We start from the raw sequence: 23,200 nt of genomic DNA, 5'->3' as shown, positions 1-23,200 counted from the left end.
GAGTTCTCGTGCCAATTTCTGTACAATCATATTCTTTTTCAAATATTCCTTTCCTCCCCACCAGTTATATGAAAAATTCAAAGAAATAGCAAAGGGGCTATAGACACACTGCTGTCAAGTTTACACTACATTCATGTATGAATATTACAAGACTAGTGTAGCTGTTTTCATATATACAAGATATGCACATTTTTTAGGAAAATTGCTCAGAGCAGACTGAGTCAATCATTTATTAAACACAATTTTTTGGTTCAGAATATTCAAGCATGAAACTGGGCGCACACTGAAAAGTGCATAAAAGAAGTAAGTTTGCCCTGCACATATGAATTATATTTTAAGTGAAGAAATTTGACGGTCCATAAAATACTCTGACCCAATGTGTTTAAAAAAAAGACACTATAAGCTCTGAATAAACTGCTATTATCCAAAGCCAAAACTTTTGAAAGTAGTTATTGTGAATGAAAAACACCTACCTCTCTCAAGCACTTCACACTGATTAACACATATTTACACCGAATTTATGAATGGGCAGGAGCTATTCCAGCATACTGGATAACTAAGCAGTCTTGACCAAGTTATACGTGCACAGAGGACACAAGAATAAATCTGTCTAAACACACGTTTATATGAGAAACCAAAAAGCCTTTGAAGATGTTGCCCCAGTCCAAGAAAAATACAGAAATTCTAAAGTTCAGGTTGGATCCCCCGTCTACTTACACCTGTTTCTAAAACACAAACAAGCGCCAGGTGAGGATGGAATAATCCCTCTCGCTTCAGTCAGCTCTTACTACACCCTAGAGCCCTTCACTGTCTATAGCTCTGTGGTTACGGGCTGAAGTTACACACAGTCAGTCGGGGTCCGATCCAGCGGCCACGGAGCTCAGCTGGAAGAGGCTGGGGGCCCCGCAGTCAGCCGCAGGCTGTGGTTCTCCGGCAGCAGGGCTCTCTCCGCGCACAGAGAGGGGAGGGGAAAGGGAGACAGGGACCCCTCCGCCCCCAAGTGCGACTCTCCCGGGGAAAACAAGGGGCTGCCGGCCGCTGCCGGGGGGAGGCTCGTTTCTCCCGGTCTCCGCTGGCGAGGCGAGGCTAGCAAGGTCCGCACCTGGCGAATGCTGCGCGCATCCCGAGCGCCGAGGGGAGACGGCGCGACCCTGCCCGAAGAACCGGCGGCCCCGGTGTATAAGCGACCGACAACCCTCCCCACCCCCCCCCACACATACACGAGATCGCCCCCTGCACTCACCGCCGGCGGCCGGACCCGCAGGGCTGGTTCCGAGGCAGGGGAGCTGCGAGCTCCGGCGCTGGGCTCCCCACTCTCCCCCAGCCCCGCTCTGCCCCCCCCCGGCGCCCTCACCTGTGCTGTCGCTGGCGGAGAAGCCCGGCGAGTTGAGCTTGGCTCGCTTGGGGTTGGGCGGCCCGTCCAGTAAGTTCTCCGCCATGGTAGCCGGCTCGGCGGTCACAGTCCCAGCCCCGCGCCGCCCGCCGGGGCCGCCCGGATCCTGCGCTCCCGGCCTCGAGCAGCCGCCAGCAGAGAGTCCGCGCGGAGCGACCGGGCAAACTCGGCCGAGCAACAGCGCCGCTCAGCGCTCGGCCGGCGGCGGCCCCCGCTGCCCCATGCCCGGGCCGGGCCGCCGCCGCAGCAGGCCGCAGGGAGGAGGGCTCGGGGCCGGGCGGGGTGGGGAGAGAGCCCAGCGCCCCCACCCTGCCTGGCGCGCTCCTCCCGGCCGCGCCCCCCCCCCTCCCCGCCGAGCGAGGAGGTGCCCGGATGGCGGCTCGCTCAGTCAGTCAGTCAGGGAGCATAGCGCCCCCCCACCCCGCTCCTCCTCTCCTCGCCCCGTCCCGTCCCCTCCCCTCCGAGCGGGGCACTCGCCCCGGCCCCGCGCCGGGCCCCTGACTCGGCCTCGCGACCCCCGCCCGCCCAGGAGCAGCCGCCACCACCGGCAGGAAAAACAATGAGCGCAGCGCGGCAGCCGCGGCGGCTACTGCTCCCGGTCCCGGCGGCGGCGCCCGGCTCACCCCCCCCCCGGCTGGCGCTGCCTCGCTGGCCGAGCCCCTCTGCCCCTCCGCGGCGCTCCGTGCGGCTGCCCGTGCCCCGGCGGGCGGCCCCGCTGCCCTGGCCCGGCCCGGCCCGGCCCCGCTCCCGCCCGCGCCGCGCTCCGGCTCCGCGACAAGATGGCGGCTGTTGATTCCTCAATTAAAAAAAAAAAGTTTTTTTTTCTCTTCTCTTTTCCAGGGACCATGGGGGCGGGGCCTGCGTTCTACGTCACCGCGCACGGGCACGCCCCTCCCTCTCCGCTCGCGGAAAGACACGGGCGCTGCCGGAAAGAGCCGAACTGAACCTGGGCTGCCCATGGGCTCCTGGCTGTAGAAGTAAAGGATGCAAAAGTATGTAAATGAACGTGCAAATTAATCCCTCCCCTTTTGCGCCTACTAAATTACCCGGGAGGGGGAGGGGGGCTATCCCCTGGAGCCATGAAGGCTGGGCACTGCTGCTGTCCCTATACCTATCACACGTTGCCTCCACTCTGTGCCTATACACCTCTCAGACCCTAGCACCCTGTCACCTGTGCAGGGTGCCCACTCCCAGGGACCCAGAGCACTGGGACAATGGTTGCAGCACCCACCCCATTTTACAAAAAACTATGTCACACACCAGGTTGGACTTCTGTTGCCTTGGACAAGCTGGAGTAAACGCCTCTGTACCATGCTGCTCACCTCTAATACTGGTGCAGCAGGGCACAACACTCACGCCATTGCCTCCTCATTGCCCTATCTGCACATACCCTTCACGTGATGCCTCTTTGCAGAGCCAACTCTCTTGGCCCCAGGCTGCCTCCCCGTAGCACTCACTGGTGCGACACCAGGCACCACCCACTTTGCTGCCTACCCATGGCACCCAAACCTCTTAGCAGCATTCACCCAAACCCCCTCTCACTCGATAATGCTCACCAATGTTCCCCATGCTGTCTTCTCCATAATTCCCATCCCATGCAGCCTCACTGTGGTGTCCATATGTTCCCACAGCACCAGCCTGTACCTCCCCTTCCATTACTTCCCCATGCTGCCTCCCTGTGGTGCCTAAATATCCATGTGATGCTCTCCATCCACCCTGCCTGATGACACATACCCAATCCCTGCAGCACCCCGACCTCCACACACTTGTCAACACATCTGTCATGCTGCTTCGCTGCAGTTCTTGCACATCAACCTTCTCAACCCCACACTGCCATCCCACAGCATGTGCACATCCCAGACAGCGTCCCCACAACATCAACCTACCTGTACACGCCGTTGGTGCCTCCCTGCAATGAATGTATGCACACCCATCACATCGTCTCTGCATATTGGCACAAATACACATGAAGACACAGTCCCTGCCCCAAACAACTTGCAATCTAATTTTAAGACAAGAAATAAATGGAAGGAAGGAAGGATTCAGCAGCTAGAAGAAAAATCAGGGCATATTGTTCGTGAGAACTGAAGGACTGTCCCTTAAGTCCCCCATGACTTTTGCTATTTTTCAAAATGCCCAATCAGTGAATTTTGAACCATGGCTTAGGTCAATCCTTACCTACAGTTCTCCCATTTCCACCATCTGTAGTTAATGGTCTTGAAAACAAAGGATTTGCCAGAATCGATTACAGCAGTTCACAGCATCCTGCTTCCAATACTAACCTAATGTATTCTGGTTCAGATGATGATGATAAAACTTGTGTGTACATAGCATATGGATTTGCAGTGGTGCTGGAATAACACATTGGCGTATGTGTGTTACAGGTCCTGCTCTGTGCCAATCTGCAGAGGATATGAGTTGTTATAGCCCATCGCTATAAAGCTTTGGCTCTTCAGCTCAAGCTGTAGCAGCTCAAGCTTTTAGCTTTAAGGGACCGTTGTTCAATCCCTGGTGCGTGTCGGCAAAGATGGTGCCTATCACAGTGTCATAGTAGCTCAGGAGCCGTTCTGATATAGCTCCATGAAAATGTTTCTCCAAAGTACAGAAGCAGTTAGAAAATCAATGGGATGTTTGGATACATTGTGAGAAGGATAGAAAACTGTGTGGAACATATAATTCTTGAAATAAGTGCTATACAAACAGAACAAAAAGCTGGCTCCTTATCCAGACAGTTTACATTACAATCAAAGTAACCTGCATGGATCCCTATTGATTTTACCCACAATGATCATGGCCTTAGATTTTAAACTCTTAAATGAACTGCTTTTAATTATGTATTCGTACAGCACCTAGCACAATGAGGACCTCACCCCACCACATCCTGACTGGAGCCTGTAGTTTACTACTACTAATAGTAATAATAATTATTACTACTTCATTTTATGAAAGATATAGATGAAATTGAAAGGATCCAGAGAAGGGCAAGAAAGATGATTATAGTTATGGAAATATACAATATTGGAAAAACTCGGATTATTTCAACTGGAAAAGAAAAATTGAAGAGATTTAACTGAGGTACTCCACTTATAATGTTGAAGGTTATAGAAAAAAATTATCAATTCCTCTTTTTATGATGTCTCATAATATGACATTAATGGCAGGAAAATTTAAAATCAAATTTAAAAAAACCCCATCTTTTTGCACAGCGTGTAATTTGCCTGTGAAAATTGCTTCCAGGGGGGATCAGAAAGCTAGATACTGTAGCTGGATTTAAAAAGAAGCTGGATAATTTTAAGGCCAAAAATAATATTTTTTGTATGATAAATTATGTAGAAGACAGGAGTAATAAGGTCTCATGCTTTGGGGTGTAAAATCATCACCACAATGGTCAGGAAGCATTTTTGCTGTAAATGTACACTATTGTACATTTGGCCAGATGCATCATAATTTGTTTACATATTTTTCTCTTTCTCTGAGCTATCAAGTATCAGCCATATCTGGGAAGCACCAATATGGACTTGATATATCAATGGTCTGTATTAGTATTGCAAATCTTAAATTCCTAACATTTAGCATAATGCAACTAGCCAAGTTTGCATGAATTGGGGAAGAAATCCTAATTGATTATCTCAAATTATCAATGTATTCTCTGAAGCATGATATTGGACTACCTTTATTTAGGCCCCAATCTTGCAAGAATTTATATACCAAAAGTCTTGTAGCATTAGTGCCCTAGTTTGCAGAGCTACAGATGTTTTTGTTAATCATAAAATTATTAGGCTTTTATAAAAAAGACCATCCACATTATGCACATTGACTACTTTCTACAAGACTGAATTCCACTGGGTGTCTAACTGATGTTAGAAAAAATAGCATTTTATGTGTTCTACACTTATATTTTAATTATATTCTACATTATTTTGGATATTTGATATTTATGTTTTCTTAAACCAGCTGGAGGTAAAGTAGTTAGTGAGGACAGAGCCCTCATTTCTCACTCAGCTTGCCTGCCACCACACAAGTCAACCATTAAAATCTTCCTACTGCCCCATCCCTCATGTCCCAGAGCTGTCTGAGGAATGGCCAGAGTTAGCGTCTCTGTTGTTCATGAAGTTCAGCTCACTCACTCATTTGGTTTGGAGGAAGAGTGAGGGGTAGGCCTTGACAAATACTCGCACTGCCCCACCTTCCCTCAAACCCATGTATATTTAATTTCCATAAATATGTCTAATAAATCAGTTCTCGTGATGGGTTCTACAGGCCCCACACTGATCCAGGGCTGGGAGTAGAGCATTACTGAGCTAGGAAGGCCCCGCCCCTCAATTGATGCACGGCCTGTTCCCAGTGGAAGAACAGTTAAAAGGACACGAGTAGCCCAGGGGAAGGGGAGGAATGAGCTGGTTGTGGCACCAGGAAACCAGGCTGATGTTGAGAATTGTATCAGGAGTGGCAACAGTTTTGCGACGGCTGCTGTAACAGTAGGGACTTTGATTTCTGCTGACCCCCTTTGGGAGCTGAAAGCCCTAAAAGAGATTGACTGATTGAATAGGACACTTAGAGACTGAGGAGAGCCTGCTAAGCCAGTCACCATGCCCCAAACTAAGACGCTCAGACTGGTAGGAAGTGACACCAGGGAAAACATAATTTGGGTAACTCAGTAACTCTGCTGGATGCTTTGATAAACCCCTAGGGCCCTGGATTGGGACCTGGTGGAGTGGGTGGGCCTAGATCCCCCTACTTTGCCCCTCACCCGCACTCCTCAGCAGTGACAAAACCTCTGGGAGAGCAATCAGAGCACTAGGGTGATTGAGGCTGCAGTCAGGCCCCTTCTGGGCAACGAGGCCAGCAGAAACCATAAGGCTACAGCCTGATTACTAGGCCAACTGGTCATTACATCTTCTCACTACACAGCTGGGACAAAATGCAGGCATTGTAGGCTCTTGAGCCTGAAAGAGACTTTTAAAAATAACTTGTAGAGGTGGAGTTGGACAAGTTACTGAAATGGGTTCTCGAGAATCAACAGAAACACAGACCCATTGCTGCAGCAGCTAGTGACACAACAAGAGGCTCGGCAACAGCAGCAGCAGCAACAACAACTTATTTGGGAGTTGGCTACACAACATAGGGAGCTGCAACAACAGCTTGTGCAGCAGATGGTGACACTGCTGCAACCCCAGACTGCCATATTAGCTGCCAAGGGGAATGGCTAACCCAGCTCCCAGCCTTCCCCTGAAGCTGACAAAAATGGGACCGAATGACAAACCTGAAGTGTTCCTGGTGACATGCAAGAGAGTCGCTATGGCGGCTTGTTGACCAACGGAGAGCTGGGCATTCCTCATTGCACTATACCTAACAGAGATAATGCAGGCCACATAGTGAAGCCTAGATGTGGCAGCAGCACAGGATTATTCTCCACTCAAGGCAGCCATCTTGGATGTTTTTGGCATCTCCAGTGAGACTCACCGACAGAGATTTCAATGAGAGACATGTGTTCCTGGTGCTGAGCCTAGGGCATTGGCACAGACCCTAAAGGACACTTCTGGCAGTGGCTCCAGCCCAAGGAAAAGATAGGAATTCAGGTGGCGGAGAAGATCATGTTAGAGCAATTCTTCCAGATCCTCCCATCTGGAGTACGGAAGTGAGTAATATGACATCCACTAGAGACCCAGTTGGAAACAGTGATGTTGACTGAGAACTATTTGGGGATCGCCAGGTCTGCCTATGGAACACCAGGAGGGGACCCCACTCAACACTGGCCAACCCAGGAGACTGGGGGAAGAGCAAGAAGGGAAAGTACAAGAGGAACCTGGCTACCCACTCCAAAGGAGATGGGACCAATTGAGCAGAGACTGACCACAGGGGTTTACCTCTGGAGAGATGGGACAGGAGGGCAGTTCCAGCATGGCCTGAAGCCCCTCCCATAGGAACACCATTGAAGGTGGGAGCCCAAACAGTTGAAGCACCTCCCCAAGTCAGGCAACTGCTTTGCATGCGGTCAACCGGACCACTTCCAACGAGATTGTCTATATATGGACTGCAGCTACAGACAGGACTGGGCAGTGGAATCCAGAACCCACAAGAAGGGTTTGGAGAAACTGGTGGTTCCAGTACCGGCTAATGGGATTAGTGTCCATGGCTTAATAGACTTGGGCTATAGTTATCCAATGGTCAGAGGACACCTGGCCAAGGATGAGGGAGAACCTCTGGGCACTATATTCCATCAGTGCATCCATGGGGATGTACAGCTATACCCATGAGGCAAGTTCAGTTATTGATGCAGAGCTGCTCGGATACCACTCACATAGGAGTGGGGCAAACTTAGTTTACTCCATGGTAATTGGTGAGACTGGAAGTTCTTCTGAGAACTGCTAAGATTAGGACATCAAGCCAGTAAAGATCATAAAAATACAGACTTCTTTTTACGTGACTCGAGGGGGGCATACTATTGACACAAGCAGACACGGAGCCTCCAAAACTGAGGGGGAAGGTGTGTGATGGGGTCCACAAACACCACATTGAAGCAGGGCTGGGAGTAGGGCAGTACTTGGCTAGGGAGGCCCCACCCCTCAACAGGTGCACAGTCTGTTCCTAATGGAAGAACAGTTCAAGAGGACACTGGTAGCCCAGGGGAAGGGGAGGAATGTGTCACCAGGAAGCAAGGCTGATGCTGAGAGCTGTGTCAGGAGTGGCAGCCGCTTATCAAAGACTGCTCTAGCAGCAGGATGTGGCTTTCTCCCCCTCCCCTCTTTGGGAGCTGAAAGCCCTAAAAGAGAGTGATTGATTGAACAGGACACTTAGAGACGAAGGAGAGCCTGATAAAGCAGCAGCCATGCCCCAAATTGAGAAGAGCTAGACTGATAGGATGTGACCCACGGAAAAACATAATTTGGATAACTCAATAAGTGGGCTGGATGCTTTGATAGATCCCTAGGTCAGGACCTGGTGGAGTGAGTGGGCCTGGATCCCCCTGCCTTGCTTCCCCCCAGATCTTATGTAGTGACAATCTCTGGGGAATAATCAGTGCATGTGGGGTGATGGAGGATGCAGCCAGGAGGTCCTCTGGGATGACTAGACTGGCAGAAACCATAAAGCTATGACCTGATCAATATTCTAGCTGGTTGTGCGACTTCCTGCTACAGTTCTGCATATGATCAACTTAGTCCATACATGCAAGCTATTCTGCTCCCCACTGCCCAAATCCAATCAGTCAGTTCTGACCCCCCTTTTTTCAGGGTTTCTCTACGGCTTTCCAACTTTGCTCTTGGTAGGAAAGCACTTATTGCTCATTAAGGCCAATTTATCTGGCCAGTTTGAGGTTCCAGTTATCCCTTGAGGAACTTTACATGTTCAGGCTACTACAAAATTATGAAAGGGATTTTGCTTACAATCTGCTTTTAAATCACCTTCCAGCAGAAAGCAAGCATGGAAAATTTCAGCTAAAAAGAGGGAAATTTTCAGAAAGTTATTCAACGTGGTTAGAACAAATGACAGACTGTTATTTAATACTGATATTACAATAGTACACAGAAGCCCTGGTCAGGGTGTCTGTACAAATGTGTTTGAGGATACAAGCTCTGCCATAAGAGTTTACAATCTAAGATATCATATTCTGTAGCTTTCATGAGAGCAGTCACTATTACAATCTTAATACTGTGACACAAATCCATAAAAAGAAGAAATGGATAGTTCAGACCAGAGGCAGAGATGGGAAGGCATGTAGAGGCATTGCCCCCACCCCCCCAAAACAGTATACTTAAATTTTCCAGTAATTTACAATTCAGATTTAAAAAAAAAATTTAAAAAAAACATTTTCTACACACCCGCGATTCCAGACCTATCTAAAACCAAGAAAAGCTAAAATGGACATTTGGAATTTTTTTGTGAAAGTAACTCTGAAACAGGCTATGTGGACAATTCATTTATCAAAAAGGTGTGCGGGATTGGAAGAAAATCTCTGAAAAACTGTCTTAACTATGCTGTTTCTCAAGTTCATGTGAAAGGTATGGAAATGTGGCAATGCTTCAAACATAGTGAAGAAACTAGATCAGTAGCAGTGAAGCTTTCGGCAAGTCATAAAAGTACCGTTGAGAGAATCCGGGATTACTTTACTAAGGTTTGTGATATTGTCAAATTACTTTTGAAACTTGGTTTACTGTTTTGAGGGCATGATGAGGGAATGGAATCTGAATTGAAAAGGAATTTCCATGAATTTTGTGATTTCTTTTCAAAGTATGATGAAACTTGCAAGAAAATGCAGGCAAGTTATTTAATTACAGTTCCAGAGGGGTAGCTGTGTTAGTCTGTATACAGCAAAAACAACAAGAGTTCTGTGGCAATTTAAAGACTAACAAATTTAATTTTTGTAGGCATAAGCTTTCAGTCTCACGAAAGCTTATGCCTACAAAAATTAAATTTGTTAGTCTTTAAAGTGCCACAGAACTCTCGTTGTTTTTATTTAATTACAGAAGCCCTGAATTTCAAAATTAAGTGCTGCAGGCTTTGGTTGCAAAGAAATTGTAGAGGCAGTGAATAAGCCTTTGTGTGTGTGTGTGTGTGCTGTAATTGTAGATGAGACCAGGTTATTTAAGACAAAACAGCTTTCAGTTTGTTTCAGATACACAGAAAACCTAGAGATTAAAGAACGGTTCCTGTGCTTCATCAATTGCTCATCTTCCCGAAATGCAAATGGCATTTATACTGCAGCGAATAAAAGAAAACCATCTATTTGCAATGTATGTACATTGCCTGGCACACAAACTCAACCTCGTCCTCGTGGAGTGCTGGAAAATAAGTGGTAGTGCTGTAGGCTCTCTCAATGTACTTGAGAAGTTGTATTCCATCTTTGCAAAGCCAACCAATCATCAGATGTTTCTCTGCATGCCACAGCTTTGGGCCTTGCGCATCAAGAGATTGTGCAGCCCAGAGATATGTGTTGGGCATGTAAGTGGAGAAGTGTGTTTGCAGTGAAAATGCAATACACTGCCATCATGCAGTGTCGATAAGATCTGGGTGAACAAGGTGAAAAGTGGTCTGTGGAAGCAAATAGCCTTTATCATCCCATGACTGGAGTTTCATTCATTGCATGATCTTTCAACAGATTACGATAGTTGTTCATGTCACACACATAGAATTTCATGGCATTGATATTGTGCTTGCAAAAGCTTCCTCTATCATAGAGAAAATGGTGTACTTTGAGAAACTCAGAAGTGAAGAAGGCTGGAATGAAATGTGAAAAGAAATTACAGAATTCTTCCACAACCACAGCATTGCAGTGAAGACATACTTCACTCACCACAAAGAAAAATAGTAAAAACCTTGGCAACTCTTAGGGATTTCATTGTCTCAATAACTTTGGGTCAAAGAGAGAGTGTAGAAGAGCCAACAAATGCACATGAAACACTCGAGACTGTAGCTTCACCTGAAAAAAAACAGATGGCATCAGTAGTTTTACCTTCCTGTTTTGAATGCCATAATTGCAGAATTAGAGAGATGATTCTCAAAAGCAACTATGGAAATTGCTGAAACCTCTTATTAAGTGTTAAGAGGTTACAAAAATGGCACTCATCTACCCTTATAGAAATATGCAGACCCACTCAACATAAATCCTCACCTTGCAGCTGGAGAAATGGACATTTTTACCAATATGGAATCTCTTGCTAACTTTTCAAAGACTTCAAGAAGAAATGTCTTAGATTATGTACCCAAACTATCACAAACTCATTCAGTTTCACTCTCACATTGCCAGTCGGGATGGCCACATCAGAATGAAGATTTTTTACAATGAGACTGATTAGAAACTGGGTGCGTTCAACCATGGGAGAAGAAAGATTTTCTTCACAGGTTCATCTTCACATAGAAGCCATTTTAACTGCAAAGCTGATTCCAGAGAACATTGTGGATGTTTACACTAACCGAAGGGAAAGATGATGGCATCTACATTAAGGTAAATACAATATTTCTATATTAAGACAATGTTTATGTATCTCTAAAACCAGGGAGACATGATTCATAGTTACATGAAAGTGCTCGGTTCTGTTTATTCAAGAACTTGTTTTTATGCTAATGTAGATTTTTAAGTGGTAGTTGGTAAACATGTCAAATAATTAAGTTAAAATAAAAAATTACGGGTGATTAAATTATTAACAAACTATATTTGTGATTTCAAGTACATTGTAATTAAAGTACCACTAACAATCAGTAAATCTGGAAATTAGATCTATACTTTTATTAATAGTATTAAGCTCCCGCCCTTCCAAATATAGAAGTCAAACTGTGCCTATGGTTCAGACACAAATATGTCATGTATCTTCTAATAACAAGGCATCGAGGTATATAATAAGTAAGCCATTAGGGTGGTCTACTAGGAAAGAGTATTCTATGTGTGCAATAAATGTCTTGTATGAAAAAATCTTGACCCTGTTCATAATTTAATTCTACAATGGAAAGAGCATCAAAGATAAATCATTTCATCCTCCCATGTCCTCTCTGCTCCCCAGCTTGTACCTTCTCTTCTTGTTACTATCAACAAGGGCCATCTCTTCAGATATGACAAATCAACACAATATGATATAGACTAGCCAACAGCTACAACCAGGAGTGAATTTTCTCTCAAGGGATGCTTTGACAGACTGGGAATGATGTAAATCTAGTAGGAGTAACTATAGTGAGAATTTGGATTCCATCCATTTTTGACAGGGTTTGACCAAACAGGATAGACCTGTGGGAAGGATTCAAAGTATTTTGTTGCTCTCAGGGCCTTCATGTGGAAGATGAGTGATAGCTTGTAAACCAGGCCTGCGTATAAGCTGTTTCTAGTTTTTAAGATATATTTTCTTTGAAATGCTTTTGTTCTGAATAAATAGTACTTTGCCTTATGAGAGCTGGCTAGTCACTGGGTTAACTGTGCCATTGCCTCTTAGATAACAGGATGGCACAAGCTGAACTAAACTCAGACTTGCTAAATGAATGTGCAGGAGGAATTACAGCCCCCGTCTAGAGGGAGAGAGTTACAGAACTCTGCCCTGAGAGCAGTGACAGCTAGAGGCCTGAGACCTAAGTGAGATGGCCTCACTTGGTATGTCTACACTGCACTGTAAACCTGGGTTCAGATGCAGGTTTGAGCCCAAGCCCCTCTTCCATCCACATATAAATCTGTCTGAATCAGGCCAGGACCCCTTCTGGACTCAGGCCCGCAGATCCTGCAAGGGGAGTGCGTCACAGCCCGAGTCCTGCTGAGAGTCAGTCCAAACCCTGTCATTTTTGCAGTCTGGACACAGGTCAAGCCAAGACCTAAGTCAGAAGGTCTGTGTAGTGCAGTATAGATGTGTTAGCACAATTATGAGATCTAGGTCCAGCAATTGTACATCCGGGTTTACAATGTCATGTAGACACTCAGGCACAGACTTAGAAACGCAGAGGCCACAAGCGTGGGTCCACAGACCTGGGTTTACAATGAATTGTAGAACTACCCACTGAGCCACGGAGAGGTCAGAGGTGCAGATACTTCAGGCACTGTGACATACGGCACTTCCATTTACTTTCTTGTGGCTTATGGCATTGTGTGATGAGGTTAACCCATCCCATGAAGATTAACTGTCTTCTCAGTATTGTCCTGATACATTGGTTATAGATGTGTCTGGACAGAGCTTAGTACAATGGGGACCTGGTCCATGACTAGGGCTCCTAGGTGCTGTAGTAATGTATATAAATAATAATCATAATGGCCTTTATATATAGCTTTGGCAGTGGTAGACAAAAGATAGGAATTTGCAAGGCTCTCTCGGTATGTCGGCACCGATGGCAGCAAAGTCGCCGCCGTCAGATCGACCTTTCTGGATCAATTGAGCGGTCAGTGTAGACTTGCTCAATCGATCCAGAAGTCGACGCTGTAAAAGCACCTCCTTAAGTGGTGTAGCGCTGCATTGATGGGAACACGGTTCCCGTTGGCGCAGTGCAGTGAAGATGCCGCGCAGAAGGGAAGCACAGCAGATGACGGGAGTTACACAAGCTACTCTGCATAGCTTATGTAACTCCCGTCGACTGCCGCCGAATCGCCAGGTAAGTGTAGACCAGGCCTCAGTTTTGTGTATTTCCAGTTATATTTCATTAAATTGTTTTGATGATAAATGCAAGTGCCCTATGCGGTATATCTACACTGCAATAAAAGACCCACAGCATGGCCAGGGCTCACCTGGGTCAACAGGCTGCTGGGTTAAAAATTGTAGTGTAGATGTTTAGGCTCAGGTTTGAGCCTGGACTTCAAAATACCACGAGGGGAGAGGGTCTCAGAGCTCAGGCACCAGCCCAAGCCTGAACGTCTACATTGCCCGAGCCCCGCAAGCCTGAGTCAATTGACTTGGGCTCTAAGACATAGTGCCGTGGGTTTTTTTATTGCAGTGTAGACGTATCCAAAGGCAGCAGGAGAGAACGTTTTGCAGAAAGGGCTCTTGAGAATTTATTCAGTAGGCAGGGCTAGCCTGGAATCCACTATTGCTGTGCTTGTAGCTGTAACCCTGATTTCCTGCAGCCAGTTATATAAACAACTCTTTCTCTCACACTCAGCGCCCATTGACCCCTCACCAGAACCAAATATTACTGCCTTAGGGCTCAGTCTTAATACCTGCCGAGCACCCTCAACTCCCATTCAATGCACTTCACAGGATTGGGCCCTTCGAGGAAATAAGGGGGAAAATAATAAACTAAAAAGGGAACCTAAGAAATTGTTTTTTCCTTATATTTAAATTGAGGTTGGATCAGGCAGCAGCTAAAACCCTTTCCCCCAGCTCCTGAGGCAGGTACTCACTCACTTTCCAGGAAGGTTCCTCATATAGCATCTTGAATAAGCAGGCAGTGACCACATGGGAAACTATTACTTGAACATTGTAATTATTATTTAGCCCATTTTATCTGCTTGCACTTTCTACCTAGTCCCATTGGTTTAACCTCTTGCTCTTTGTCTGTCACCTCCCTGACTCCTCTCACCACCGTTACTCTGCTCCCTACTAATCATTCTTCATGGACTGCTCACATCTTCCTCTCTCGCTCCAACAGGATGCTGGCTGTTGTCACTGCTGTTCTGCCATCTCCTCCTCCAGCGTTCTGTTCTGCTTCTACCATACCATCTATTATCTCTGTCCCATCACCACTGGCACAGCTGCTGCTCTGAGATTTTCATTCCATTCTTTTTCATGGTGGTTCCCAGCTCTTTCCCTCTCTTCTGCAACTTGCTGAAGTTTCCATTTTTGCTCCTCTTCTGTCATTGCCTTTCTGCATCCTCCATCTTTGGGTGGGTGGGGTTGCTGTTCTGGAACCGACCTGTTGTACCTTCTCACAAGTCTCATTCAGCTCTTGCTCAGCCAGTTGATTGGCTCTGTGTGCACAAACAATCCTGAGAAACCTCAGTCAGCTGGAAACAGGTTATTCTGTCCATCAGGGTTGTCCATCAGGTCTTTGTTGGCCTAGACGCCATATAACTGAACTTGGACATCCTGGATCTTATTAATATCATTTTTAGAATTTGTACAGAGCTCAGATACCACAGTGATGAGCCTGGTATATTACCATTTCTATTGCAGTAGTACTTAAAGACAGCAACTAAGGCCAGGGCCCATTGAGCGAGCTACTATACATACACACCACACTGTGCTGTGTATCCCTCTCTGTGGGCCTGCTGTAGCTGCCAGATTGAGAGCTTGGCTCTTTAGCTCAACTTCGCTTCTGAAGGTCACTGGTTCAATCTCTGGCATCAGTCACAAAGGAAGCTGTCATATATATACACCAAGTAAGAGACAGTCTTTGCCTGGAAGACTTACAGTCTAAATAAACAAACCACAGACAAACAATGGAAGAAAAAAACGTATTATCACCATTTTACAGATTGGGAATTGAGACACAGACAGACAAAGTGACTTGCCCAAAGTCACACAGAGAGCTTATAGCAAACCCAGAGGCTAAACCAATAACTCCTGAGACCCAATCCAACACCTTGACCACCAAACTATCCTTCCTCTCAATTAGCTTCCAAATGGATACAGAGATTATGCAGATACAATTGGATCCTCCTTGCAAGGCTTCATGTGCAGTTGAACCTCAGCTGTCATCCTGTTATCATAACTGAGCTGAACCTTCTTTTCAGCGAGATTCCTCTCCATCTTGTCAGACTCAGGACTTCCTCCCAGCTTCTGAATTTTGTCTCCAGCAAGACTTGCAAAGAATCCACAATACACTGGTGGTTCCTCTTGCCTAGTCCATTGTCCTCTGGACAGCTGCTTTTTTTATTGGTTCCTGCACTGCTGGGCAATATACCATGGCCCTCCTTAACCATGACAGATAATGGGTCCCTCTCACATTCAAACAGCAGCTGTCCTCACTTTTAGGTGAGGTGAGTCTCCCCGCCTAGTGGCCACCCCACCTAGTGGTTATGAGTTAGGGCAGGGATTCCCAAACTTCTTTCCCTGAGGCCCCCCTATGTAGCTATAATAGGCACTGCGGCCCACTGTCAACATTTCTTGAGGAAACTAATTAATTTTAATTATTACATACATGTAAACTATAACACTGTAAATAAACAACATACATTTCCTTTTCATTTTAATGTAAACAATTGTAATGATAGAAATCCATGGCAACGTGCACTCAAAGAAATGCTTCAAGATCACCGAAACCCAACAGTTTTAGTAAAACTATGCTTTAAAAAAACATTGAGAGCAAAATTTGGTGTTCAAACAGGAAAAACATAATTTGGTTTAAAACTGAAAAATAAGCAACACAACAATGTTAACAAAATGTTAACACTGTTGGTTTATTATTTGATTTTAAAACAAAATGTCCTATTTTGACATGTCCAACTTTGAACACTACCTTGTGTTTTCAAATTTTTTTTTTTAAGTGTAAAATCTGAATTTCTGTGCTGTGTAAGTAAAAGCCCAGCCTCATTCTCTACCAATTATAAAAGAATCAAATATTGTAAATAAAAATATATAACAACTTACAGACTAGGAGAGTCTTCTTAATGGGATGAATGTGCCTGCTTCTCCTTGCACAGTTTTTCTAGCTGGAAATACGTTAGTGTGGCTCAACCTGATCTCATCTTCAATTTCCAGGCTTGCTCGGCAGTTTCTTTTGATTGTGCCAGTGCTGACAATCCAGCTTCACAAAGATATGTTGTTGCAAAAGGAAGGAGGACTTTTAGGGCTTCATCAGAAAGTGCTGGGCATTATGGAGCTGAAACAGAGCTGCAGGGACTTGTCACAGGAAAGGTCAGCCAGTTAACCCTGTTGATGCACATTTAGGTGGCTTTGTGTATCTACTGGCACAGCAAAAGGATTCCAAATCCAGTCATATTCAGAACTGGGCTGTGTCTGGAGGCTTGGGAAGTAGTGAATGAGCTTTTCCTATAGTTTCTTGAGATGCTGGACAATAGTTTGGTTTACTGATGATGAACAACATGTGAATCTGCAACACATCAGTGACAAGAGGAAACATCTCAATAGCACTAGTTTGTATTCTATTTTCCCAAATGCTGATTTTTCTTTTGAAAACTCTGGTTTTGTCTTCTTGTACAAGTAAGTGTCCACCATGTCCCTGAAAAGCTGAATTTAGTTTGTTGATTTAATTAAAAATGTCAGTCAGATAAGCCAGGTGGGAAAGGAAGAGTGAGTCCATTAAATGTTCCACCAGTGGGAGCCACGGTGCTACAAAAATTCTTTAAGTTCATCTCGGAGTTTGGACATGCGTTTTAGCACTTTTACTTTGGACAGCCGTCTTACTTCAGAATGAAGCAAAATGTGCTCCTGACTAGCCCCCATTTCAGCACACAGAAAGCACTGAACAGATGAGTGGAGAGAGGATTTACCTTCGTAAAATTAACCTTAACAACAGAATTCAGAACATCATGTGTTTTAGGTTATATCATACCTGTGATAGCAGTCACTCCATTGGTACAGATCCCAACACATTTGCTCCAGGGAGTTGGAGGTAATGAAATCATTCAATAACTGAAAGATCTCAGCACCAGTTGTTCTGGTTGGTAACTCTTTGCAGAATAAAAGTTCTTCTGTCAGTTTGTTTTTGAGCATAAACCACATGTAAATCATGAGCTGTGCCAAATTTGGTACATCAGTGGTTTCATCAAGCTGCAATGCAAAAGAACTGGCATCACGAATCATTTCAGTGAGCTGATCTTTCATGCTAATGCTCATTTCATTGATGTACCAGCAGACGGTATTATTAGAGGGAGGTATGCTTCCTATTTTCCTTGCAGCTTCTTCACCTACGACCTCTCGACACATATCTTGTGCAAAAGGCAAAATCAAATCCTCTCAGATAGTGTGAGTGAGGTTTTTTGCTCTTCGAAATTCTCAGTGCAACTAAATAGGATGCTTTTAAGCCCTTTTCTATTTGCGTTGTGATTTTCTCCAGTATTGATCTCTGTTTACTCAGTTCATTTTTTTCAGTCACAAAAACTCTAGTAGTTTATTCTGCAGAGTACTGTGTTTTTGCTTCTTGTGACGCTCAAGTTTTGAAGGCTTCAGACACTCATTTGCTAATGTTTCGCAGCATATGCCACACTGAGGCAACAGGTACTCAGCCAATTTGGTAAAGGAGAATCCAAACTTCAAGTATGTTTCATCAAATTTTCTTACCAATTCCTTCATTGTTTTGGCTGGCTCATTTCATGTAGTTGTAGATGGTCCGGGACTTTCATTATCTTCTCCACCAGTGCGCCCTTCTCATTTTTGAAAAATAAATCCATCCATGTCTGATTGAAATGGTGGACGTTGTGTACGTTGCTAGGTTACCTTGCAGTGAAATGCACCATTGTACTCCAAAGAATTAAACTTGAGATACTGCAGCTTGATTATTAAAAAAAAAATAGAAAAAAAAATTATGTATTTATTTATACTGTCCAACATACACAGCTCAAAACATTACGTTTATATAGCTTTTACTTAGATTACACAAGTCACATGGAGTTAAAGATTTACTAATAGGCTGGAGAATGTAATTGTACCAGCAGACTACATAGGCACAGTTTGACTTCTGTTTTTGCAGGGGTATTTCCAGCCAGGCCAACAGGGTCACAGGTGGGGGGGGCAAATTCCACACTTACCCCAGGCTTGCAGGGCTGGGCATGGGGTTATCGCCAGGCACCTGCAACAGTGTTTGTTTGGGTCTCTCACAGGGACCCCGGGGGGGGGGGAGGGGGCGGCGGCGGTGATGGAATTTTCACCAGCTGGGGGGAGGGCCTTGGGAGCCACAGCTGCAAACCACCCAGCCTCCAGGGGCTCGGGGTGGGGCCAGGGCTGCCCCACTCCCACACATAGGTTTCCTGTTGACTCAGAGCCTGCCCCACACTCAGTCACATGGTGCCACCAGGCCCCCTCCTTGCGTGGCAGCAGGCCGGAGCCAAGCCAAGTGACCTCGGAGGCTAGGCCAGCTGCAAGCTGCTCTGCAAGCTGCATCCCATGGGGAGAAGCAGGAGCAACAGCTGGGCGCTGCAGGGCGGGGCCGGTGCTTTCCTGGAGGGCAGATGAGGGTAAGGGGGGGGTTGCCCAGGGGCGACCAAACCTTTAAATGTCCCCCCACCATTGTCCCCTCCCACCTTGCCTGCCAGGCAGGCGAGCCAGCATCCCCTCAGGCTGATGAAATTGGAAATCAGGCAAGGGGCTGCCGAGCACACAGCATGGCCTCCCTAGGCCGCCATGCATCCATCAGGGAGAGGGGCACCGTGGGGCAGGCGTGGCCCCTCGCCTCAGGAGGGCCAGGCCAATGAGAGGATGAAGGGGCCAAGCAGGTGCCACAGCCAGCCCCCACTGACAGCCTCCGCCTCAGCAGCCTGCTGAAACCTTGAGCTGGTCACCTGTCAGTCCCACACCTGTCACCCACCCAGACCCTGGCGCACCTCACAGGCACCCAGTGCCAGCCTTAGGGAAAAAGGTGCCCTGGGTGAATTTGTATTTTTGTGCCTCTGCTGCCTCCCCTCGCCCCCCACACATCTCCTCATCTCCCATCCCCACTGCCTCCCCCTCCATTGCCCCAAGCTCCCTTCTATGGCCTCACACCCAGGCCCGCCCCGCTCACCTCTGGACCACAGCAGTCAGACAGCGGCATGGAGCCACCCTTGCTTCTGCGCTGTTGCTGGCAGCGGTGCTGCTTTCAGAGCTGGGCACCTGGCCAGCAGCTGCCGCTCTCTGGCCACCCAGGCCAGGCTGCATCGGGAGGAGTTTCTGAGTCCAAGGGCTCTCCTGGCCATAAACCCCCTGACCACTGTGTCCATGGGAAATGGGGAACTAGGGGCTGGCCCGCTTGTTCTGCAGGGGCAAGCCTTGCTGCCTGAGCCTCCCTGCCCGACGGGCAGTTCTGCCTGGCATTACCTGGCTGGCCAAGGGCTCACCCACACTCACGCCTCCTCCAACAGCCACAGATTGCAGGGTGCAGTGGCTAAACCCTCCAGCTGTCCTGGGAGCCACCGCCTATCAGGTCCAGCCCCTTCTCCTTGCCCTCTGACCACTGCCCAATGGCTCTGCTGCACCCTTTCCTTGGGGTGCTATGCTCCTCCAGCCCAGGGTGAGGGCCAAGGCCAGCTGCCAATGTATAGTTTGGGGGGGAGGGGGGGGGAGTTCAATGTCCCTCCAAACTCCACCCATGGTGGCCCACCCAGGACTGGGTCATGGTGCCCCTTCGGGTCGCAGCCCACAGTTTGGGAACCCCTGGTTTAGGGGAACCTGGACCCGCCCACTCCACCAGGTTCCAGCCCAGGGGCCCTCTTGAGCACCATAACACTGTGATTCAGCTAAGACTCTCCCCTGGGCCTCTTCCTACCATTCTGCTCTTCCCCATGGGGCACATCATGACTGTTGGTTGTCCCTGGTGACCTGACCCATGGGTCTCAGCAGGACAGGGAGTGTCAGTTTCATACAGCAGACCTCCCTCTGGGAATGCCATCCCGGCCTACTCCCCCTGCAGCAGTGAGTGCCGATCTGCCTCTCTCTGCCCACCACCCTGCTGGGCTAAGGAGTCACCCTTTCAAGTCCCACTTCCAACTAGAGCATACCCAGCAGGCCTGTCAGGGCAGAACTTCACAGGACCAGAGCAGTGCCTGTGGTTTATCTACCGCATCACATCATCTCAAATTGCCTAGTATATTACAGTCCCCTGCCTATGGATGAATGCTCATTCGTCTGTGATAACCTCAGAAAGCTCTCTTGTTTCCTAAGAGATTTCACTTATTTGCTACATGGGATAATTACTCACCTGTAATTTTGCTTCAAACTCGAGCACAAGTGTAACGCACTTGGCCACTCAGCAAGAGGACAAGATTATTGCCAAAGTGTAGCAGAATGATTTTTCATCTACTAGTGAAGACTCCAGGGCATACTGACAACAGTCACCAACTAGTGGGTGAATATGCAGAGAAAACCACAGTGACTTTCTACATTTTATCAAGCTCGCACCCTTCGAGGGAAAAGCAGTGTCTGTTTAGAGCTGGCCAGTAGAATCACAGATGGAAACACTGACCCCCTTTGCAGTCATTTTATTGAGGCATCAGTGTTGTAAAACATATGATTGGCCTTCACATGAAAATACATAGGAAAGTCTAGACTGTGTTAACAATGATGATCTTGCACCTGATTTTAAAGACAGATTGAGTGACACAATATACACAACACCAGCAAGTCAGCCAGACACAATCAGGTCCGAGGACCAAAGGCCTCACCAACTCCATGCCTCATTTCTGGTTCTAAAGACCGTGATGTGTTCAAGCACTGCCAGTGCAAAGGATTGGGCTATATGAAGGGGGTCTCACACGTCATAGTTTCTGTCGGCCAAGCTCATTGCACACACCAGGGGCTCCTTGCCTCCCCACACAAGTGTCCCCCCCCACTTCCTCCTTTGACACATACCAGGGCTCTGTGTATTCCCCTATCCCTTGGTTTCACATTCTCTTCGCCAGGCCAGAGGGCTCTGTGTGAACCCCATTTTGTCCTTTCTTCCAGTATCATGTCTCTTCTTTCTGTCTGGGAAATGAGTCATTCCTGGTGTCAACATGTTAAACTCTATGAGGGGGATGGACAGAGTTGAGGTGCAGGGTGTTGCTATGATGGAAGTCATTAGTGGCTGCCATCCAGTGGTTCTTTGAGCTATAGACAATTACAGAGGTATTTGAAGCAGTGGCTCTGCTAAACAAACACCAGGGGCTGCATTTGTGCCCTATTTCCCCCAGAATCAACAGGGTTCTGCCCATTGATGCTGAGAACATTCACTGAATTTCTGGAATTGATTGGATGTGGCATTCAGAAGTTATTGCATTACATCCAAACAAACACACAGACAGAGAAATATAATCAAGCTGAGTGTAGCAGCTCAGAAACAAAAAACTGCAAAAAACCTGCTATGGATTCAAAAACATTTGTTTCAAATTAAATATTAATGTTTCAAACATTAAAAAATCATGAATTAGGCCCCTAAAAATCATGATTGGCTTAAAAATTGTCAGATTAAAAAATCCCCAAAACTTCAGAGGCGGGGGGGGGGGGGGGGGGTGTTCTGTTTTTTTAACCTATAGCATGAACAGAGCTCATGTTTTCAAACTTTTTGCAACCCCAAGAGCTAGATATTTACCGGGGCTTTAAAAAATACAGCCAAATATTGTGAGAGTTGGCATCACTGCAATCCATGAACAATAATATTGTTCATATCAGAATTTCTAGAAGCAAATGTTTTCTTAAAAATTGACTAAAATAAAACAAGTAAAAAGTGACACCCACCCCCAAATAATCATAGAGATCCCATTTAAGAAGATGGACAAAATCTCTGCTTAAAACTAGACATTAACAAACACACTATATTGCAGCAAGGACTCTTCCTGGACTAGAAACCATTTTACATGTTTGCAACAGAGAAAGAGAACATCTCAGAAACTGGCGAAGAAGTGAATACATTACTGTGACTGAAAGCACCCCTATGTTCACACCCTCCACACTATTGTAATAATCTTTGTACAAAGTGTGCCTACTGAGGTATCATTTGAAAACTAATAACTCGCTGGTCAATAATATCACGGAGAAATGGATGTAGTAACATTATATGTAAAGTTATGAAATCCTCCTGTATGATGTTCTTAGCACATGTTCAAAACCACACAGCCCTGCCCAGGCAGAAGTATCTTGAATGAAGAAATGTGTGTTTACCTTGATTTACATATAAGGAGTAACCAAGGTCCATGAGACAGCAAGGAGAAGAGATGGCAGGAGAAAGCAAATTTGCATTTCAGCAAACATGGGTGAGAAGAAAGAACATGGAGCCTTCTTTACTGTTTGAATAAATTTTGCTTTGCTGGGTAACCCTCAGAAGAACCCACTTCAAAGGGTGACTGGACTGTAAAAGAAAGGGGCAGAAAACCCCAAGCTGTGTCTCTCACCTCAGACAAAGGAACTAGTCTTTTGACTTTGGGAGGGATCTTGACATGAAACTTGGTCAGCAATGTTGCTGGGAACTTGTGGTAAGGATTTTACCTTGAACCAAGTCTGGTTTAAGTTTTAGGTGCTAGAGAGCATTTTATCTTTGTTTCTTTTGTAAGCATTTCTGACTTCAATACCGATTGTTGAATTCATTTAAAATCTCTCTCTTTGTAGTTAAATAAACTTGCTTTATTTTTACTCTGAACCAATCCAGTGTTGTATTTAAATCGAACTGTTTGTTGACGCCAGTTAAAGTAGCAAACTGTTTAATATTAACCCTTTACAGGAACAATGGGCCTTTAATTTCTGAACTGTCCAGGACAGGGCTGAACAGGGCAGAACACAC

General features: G+C 46.3%; 1 protein-coding gene and 2 long non-coding RNA genes across 7 annotated transcripts in view; 2 read left to right on the top strand and 1 right to left on the bottom strand.

Moving 5' to 3' along the window:
• Positions 1-1,454, bottom strand: part of CREBBP (CREB binding protein) — a 175,012-nt gene extending 173,558 nt beyond the window's left edge. For all 5 annotated transcript variants that reach the window (XM_067551124.1, XM_067551125.1, XM_067551126.1 and 2 more), the window contains exon 1: positions 1,355-1,454. In XM_067551124.1, coding sequence (XP_067407225.1) covers positions 1,355-1,439 — 85 coding nt within the window. In that variant the 5' untranslated portion in view covers positions 1,440-1,454. The remainder of the gene's footprint in view (positions 1-1,354) is intronic.
• Positions 840-3,844, top strand: LOC137155116 (uncharacterized). The gene is made up of 3 exons (XR_010920356.1): positions 840-1,423; positions 2,234-2,385; positions 3,778-3,844. It is a non-coding gene; the product is annotated as an uncharacterized lncRNA (long non-coding RNA).
• A 401-nt stretch (positions 3,845-4,245) lies between these two features.
• Positions 4,246-22,965, top strand: LOC137155117 (uncharacterized). The gene is made up of 3 exons (XR_010920357.1): positions 4,246-4,468; positions 10,008-11,336; positions 22,248-22,965. It is a non-coding gene; the product is annotated as an uncharacterized lncRNA (long non-coding RNA).
• The last annotated feature ends 235 nt before the right edge of the window (positions 22,966-23,200 follow it).

This window comes from Emydura macquarii, unplaced genomic scaffold (genome assembly GCF_026122565.2).
Source record: "Emydura macquarii macquarii isolate MOO-44397 ecotype Brisbane River unplaced genomic scaffold, CSIRO-AGI_Emac_v2 contig_1348, whole genome shotgun sequence".
Lineage (NCBI taxonomy): Eukaryota > Metazoa > Chordata > Testudines > Chelidae > Emydura > Emydura macquarii.
Note: the sequence above shows the minus strand (reverse complement) of the source record. Positions and strands in the feature narration are given on the sequence as shown.